Source organism: Bubalus bubalis, chromosome 3 (genome assembly GCF_019923935.1).
Source record: "Bubalus bubalis isolate 160015118507 breed Murrah chromosome 3, NDDB_SH_1, whole genome shotgun sequence".
NCBI classification, from domain to species: Eukaryota; Metazoa; Chordata; class Mammalia; order Artiodactyla; family Bovidae; genus Bubalus; species Bubalus bubalis.
In genome coordinates, this window is record NC_059159.1 from 143,459,249 (window position 1) to 143,465,534 (window position 6,286).

Genomic DNA, 6,286 nt, shown 5'->3' on the forward strand with positions numbered 1-6,286 from the left:
ATAAAGCAGTATAGTAAGAGTTATAATTAAGGGAGATGCTGGCAACTATGGATACACTAAGGAAGGTTCCTAACTGAGTCCTAGCAAAGCCATTTCAAAGAAGTTTTGAGGATTTGAGATGACAACAAAGTTCCAGGCAAAAAGAACTGCATGTCACAGGCCCAGACATCAAACACTGTTACTAATTTAACCTAGCTGCAATGCATATGATATTGCAACAGGAAATGTGGCTGGACAGGTAGGTAGGAGGTCAGTGAAGGGACACCTCCCTCAAAGTGTCTTCAAATTCCTCCTAACCTTGGATAAAACCAAAATGTGTTCCCTAAATAATGGCAGAGCCAAGGCAGGATTCAGACACTAAAGAATTTTACGCATGGAAAATAGCATATGAGTTAATATTAAATTGTGAAACAAAGAAATTATTTCACTATAATCATTTTATACTGAATTAAAAAATGAGGCTGCAACAATCATCTGGGAGCATCTGCCATCTAATTCAAGACTTTCTATTCTCCTACACATCTGTGTGTGTGTATATCCATACACATGTACACAAACATATATGATAACAATAAAGAATCCCATCTTTGTAAAAGAACAAGGAATACATTTGATAAGTTGTTTCATGAAAAATAAGAGAAAGGCTTATCATTTAAAGCTCTGAATGCTGTTAAACAATACAAAGATTAAAATTATCATTAAAAGATTGGGTTTTTAGAGGACACATTTGGGATTCTTACCGTAAGCTAAGATAAAAGGACTCCAGCAAGATTTTGCCAACAGCTGGCAAATTGTGGGGAATCTTTCAATGATTGTATTTGAATCCTATAAAAGAAAATTATATTTGGTCAGTAGAAGGACACTACACAACTCAGAAAATAGTGAACTGTCAATATAGGTTGAGAGAATTTGAATGCTTATTTCATGTGTATTTTACAAAAATAGGTGAAAAACAGATTAGAGAAGATCTTTAAGTAAATAATTCTAATAAAGTTTAACAAGCAATCACCATACTTTATCCTTAAACCACCTTACTAAAACTAAGAATTACAGCAAGTTTAGGAAAATCAATTTTGTTGCAAAATTAACTTTATTTTGGGCTTCCCTGAGAGCTAAGTTGGTAAAGAATCCACCTGCAATGCAAGAGACCCCACTTAGATTCCTGGATTGGGAAGACCTGCTGGAGAAGGTATAGGCTACCCACTTCAGTATTCTTGGGCTTCCCTTGTGGCTCAGCTGGTAAAGAATCTGTCTGCAATGTGAGAGACCTGGGTTCGATCCCTGGGTTGGGAAGATCCCCTGGAGAAGGGTACAGCTCATGAAATGAAAAGATGCTTACTCCTTGGAAGAAAAGTTATGACCAACCTAGACAGGATATTAAAAAGCAGAGACATTACTTTGTCAACAAAGGTCCATCTAGTCAAGGCTATGGTTTTTCCAGTAGTCATGTATGGATATGAGAGCTGGACTATAAAGAAAGCTGGGCGCCGAAGAATTGATGCTTTTGAACTGTGGTATTGGAGAAGACTCTTGAGAGTCCCTTGGACTGCAAGGAGATCCAACCAGTCCATCCTAAAGGAGATCAGTCCTGAGTGTTCATTAGAAGGATTGATGTTGAAGCTGAAACTCCAATACTTTGACCACCTGATGCAAAGAGCTGACTCATTTGAAAAGACCCTGATGCTGGGAAAGATTGAAGGCAGGAGGAGAAGGGGACGACAGAAGATGAGATGGTTGGGTGGCATCACCAACTCAATAGACATGAGTTTGGGTAAACTCCGGGAGTTGGTGAGGGACAGGGAAGCCTAGTGTGGTGTGGTCCATGGGGTGGCAAAGAGAAGGACACGACTGAGCAACTGAACTGAACTGAACTGAACTCACTCCAGTATTCTGGCCTGGACAATTTACCTTTAAATCTATATACTTTATCCTTAAACCAGCTCACTAAAACTAAGAATTATAGCAAGTTTAGGTAAAAATCAATTTTGTTGCAGAATTAACTTTATTTTACTCATATTTAAGTCAAGAAAGGCCACTTTATTAAAAAATAACAAAGACTGCTTAACAGCGAAAAAATTATGGGCGATTAACATGCAGAGTACATCATGAGAAACGCTGGCTGGAGGAAGCACAAGCTGGAATCAAGATTGCCAGGAGAAATATCAATAACCTCAGATATGCAGATGACACCACCCTTATGGCAGAAAGTGAAGAGGAACTAAAAAGCCTCTTGATGAAAGTGAAAGTGGAGAGTGAAAAAGTTGGCTTAAAACTCAACATTCAGAAAACGAAGATCATGGCATCTGGTCCCATCACTTCATGGGAAACAGACGGGGAAACAGGGAAACAGTGTCAGATTATTTTTGGGCTCCAAAATCACTGCAGATGGTGACTGCAGCCATGAAATTAAAAGATGCTTACTCCTTGGAAGGAAAGTTATGACCAACCTAGATAGCATATTGAAAAGCAGAGACATTACTTTGCCAACAAAGGTCCGTCTAGTCAAGGCTCTGGTTTTTCCTGTGGTCATGTATGGATGTGAGAGTTGGACTGTGAAGAAGGCTGAGCGCTGAAGAATTGATGCTTTTGAACTGTGGTGTTGGAGAAGACTCCTGAGAGTCCCATGCATGGCAAGGAGATCCAACCAGTCCATTCTAAAGGAGATCAGTCCTGGGTGTTCTTTGGAAGGAATGATGTTAAAGCTGAAACTCCAGTACTTTTGGCCACCTTGTGCGAAGAGTTGACTCATTGGAAAAGACTCTGATGCTGGGAGGGATTGGGGGCAGGAGGAAAGGAGGACAACAGAGGATGAGATTGCTGGATGGCATCACCGACTTGATGGACATGAGTATAAGTGAACTCCGGGAGTTGGTGATGGACAGGGAGGCCTGGCTTGCTGCAATTCATGGGGTGGCAAAGAGTCGGACACGACTGAACGACTGAACTGAACTGAACTGAATATCTATATAACAGCATATCTTCATCCTCATTTTTTTTAATTCTAACATAGTAAGAGAACTTCCTGAGTCAGCTCCAGTAGCACTATCTCAAGTAAGGTTTAGAAGGACAAGAACTCTGGAACTTGTAAAAAGAAATAAGAGCAGCCAAAACATACAGACATATATCTCTGTTTATTACTATTGTGATTACTATATGCTGAATGACCTCATGCTTGTCCACAACAACCTAAAACCTAACACACACACACAAATATCCATCAAATAGAAAACAGCCTAAGGTTCAAACATACACATGCCCCTTTTCCTACTTCTTTACCTTTCAAGAAAGTTAAAAAATGAAATAAGACCAAATTGGGTTAATGTACACATAAGCTGAAATGATAAGCATTTCCTACTGCTGAAGCAATAAATTCCTCACATATGTCTCAGCATCAGTGTCAGCCTTGGACTTTTCAGAATCACTTTAAGGTCAAGTTACAAAAGTCTTGTTAAAAAAGTTAGCATTAGTTGTTCATACAGACTGCAACATTTCTTCTACTTTCTAGAGACATGAGAACTGACATCATCACTATGAATTATTCTTCAATTTCCTACTTGCTCCTTTGATTAAAGAAAGAAAATTTTAACACAAGAATACCTATATTAAATCATAATTTTGCTTCTCATTTTTAAATTAGAAAATAAGTATAATGTTTTCATCATATGAAAATGTACTAATTAACAAAAATACCTACTGCAATAAAACTAAGAAATTTTATGTCAAAACAAAAACACATCAAATTTTGAACACAATAACTTACATAACAATAGTGAAGACACTCATAATCTTAGTAGTCACAAGAAAAGTCCACTTAAAATATCTGGAAGAAGAGATCTTAAATTTTATCATCTCTTAGTTGAGCCCATTTTAGAACAGAGTTGAGAAAAGAGTAAGCATTTCTTCAAACTCTTAAATATTTGAGAGATACAAAGACCTTTAAAAGAACCCCAATTATGACCTGACAACAAATGTCAAAGTCTTGTTTATTTAAAAACAACTTGATTGGTCAGGAAGTCTCATGTGACAATATAACTCTTCAAGAAAGAAAAGACTGAAGTCATAATAAATCAGACACTAGCAAACCACTTCCTGTCTCCATTACTTACAGGTAATTTGTCTGTCTAATCCTTCAATATGTGAGGTCAATACCACAAGTCCCTGACTGCATTCAGGCTTAATGAAATCTGGTGACGAGTTCCTGATGTCACAGAATAACACTATTACTTCATTTTGGTCCACTACTCACCATCTCTTTCAAGGTTTCATACATCCGCCTCAGGAACTCCTGGAACTGTGGCAGGTGAAGGCAGATGTCTCGCTGGGTTTCCAAAGTGGAGGCCTGGGTCCAGACAGAAAGCTTCTGCATCCAAAACTGATAATTAGAAGGAAGGCCTGCTGAGTCTTCAGCCATCTCAGAAAAAGGGACAAAGTATTGTGCCTTCACAGTGGTTAGCTACACACTGAAGAAAACAGTGAACATACATCAAATCTGCAAGAAAGAGGGGAAATAAAACATTAGGAAAGAATCTTTTATCAGTGTCTTCACAACCACTGATGAGTTTTGACAGTGGATTACAAGGAGGATTACAAGGGACCAAAATAGCATGTCTTCTGTGAAGTCATCTTTGAGTTATTTTAAAATGTGTCACCCAGCTGTATCTCCAATTTTTACCATCTGAACTTTTTATCATGAGTAATATCATTACACTAAAAGTCATTATACCTCCACAGGCACATCACTAATTATGTACAAAAAGCACAGCTGATAATACTTTATATCTTCTATTTAAGATTGAGCTATTTTTAAATGTTCTGAATATGAAGTTCATTTGAGTATTTTAATGTAATGGGAAATCAAAAACATCCATGGAAGTTTCATAATAGTCTGTGTCTAAGAAATGTTTTTGAAGTTCTTATGTTTTATATGCATTTCTGGCTTCTCATTTAGGTGTAAAAAAAAAATCTCTGGGCATTACTGTCTAATGAATTTTCTTCCTGGTTTCTCAATTCTTAGAAAAAAGTAAAATAATTCATTCCACATGCACGGATTTGAACAATCTGCTTAATTTATTTAAAGACTGCTGTGTATGCTTCATCTCCATTCACAAGAAGAAATCATATTTTGGTAAAGAAAGATAAACTCTAATTATTGGGAAGGTATATCTGTCCTAAGTGACAGAAAATAAAAACCCATAAACCTGACTACACATCTGAAGAACATGTTAAAAAGAATCGTAGAGTTACATACACAGAGAGCATATGCCTCAGGCAGAGTCGGGTAAATAAACTCCAGGTGCCTCCCCACCACCACAGCTCCTCGCCACCCACAGCCCTAGGAAGCATACGGGGGAGGGGATGGGAGGCTGCCTTCAGCAGGTGCAGGCTTTGACAGACTCCTACTTTCCTGGGGCAGCGATGATAGTCAGCTATCTAATTTCAAAAGACTACTCTGCAAGGGGTGAGTGAGTTTAAATCTTCAAAAGCAATAATTAACTGATAAAATGCTCCCAATTAAATGCCAAAAACATCAACAAAGGAGGTTTTCATTACTAAACAGGAAAGTAAGAAAAAAAATAAGAAGGTCGTACAATTTGGCTACAGTGCAAAAGAAAAAAAAAATCAAGACCAGGAAGATGAAAATTTTAAAATAGTACTAAAAATTTAGTTTTGAAAAGTACCATAAAGTTTTTTAAAAAGTTTAATAATAGAGAATATATGCATACTATCAAATGGCACCTAATAGTCAAAAATCCAGACATCTGATTATTCTCTCCTATTATCTTCATCCAAGTCATCACCAATACCTGTTCATTCTATTCCTAAAATAAATATCCATGCTTTCATTTGACCTCATTCATTTCTTTCCATTTCCACTGCTGCCATCCCACCCCATTCCTGTCTATTTCTTCCCTAGAGTCTTCTATCTGGTCCCACCTGTTCCTCTCCAATTCATTTTCTACACTGTCGACAAAAACAACTTTCCCAAACGTAAATCAGACCCACTCCTGCCTAAAATCTCTTCAATACGTTCCTTGGAAAGAAATCTCAACTCCTTGCATAAATTATCCCAGCTCCTTACCAGAGTCTCTAATAAGACCTTGATAAACAGAGCTCCAGCATACCCGCCCACCTCCTATGTTGCCTCTAGCCAGCTGTCCAGTCCAGTCAAGGCCTTGCATCTATTTACCAACATATGAAACCCTGCTTCCAGGTCTTTCTGCTGATTCCTCCACAGCTCTTGGCAAATCAGTTAATTACTCTGGGCATTTATTTGTTCACTCACTTA

The 6,286-nt window shown here is 37.8% G+C and overlaps 1 protein-coding gene across 4 annotated transcripts in view; it reads right to left on the reverse strand.

Annotated features, from left to right (window-relative positions):
- The window catches only part of FANCC (FA complementation group C), a 314,057-nt gene that overhangs the window by 202,065 nt on the left and 105,706 nt on the right, over positions 1 to 6,286 (reverse strand). For all 4 annotated transcript variants that reach the window (XM_044940264.2, XM_006068257.4, XM_044940263.2 and 1 more), the window contains exons 2-3: positions 4,247 to 4,489; positions 741 to 825 (exon numbers count right to left, since the gene is read on the reverse strand). In XM_044940264.2, coding sequence (XP_044796199.2) covers positions 741 to 825; positions 4,247 to 4,411 — 250 coding nt within the window. In that variant the 5' untranslated portion in view covers positions 4,412 to 4,489. The remainder of the gene's footprint in view (positions 1 to 740; positions 826 to 4,246; positions 4,490 to 6,286) is intronic.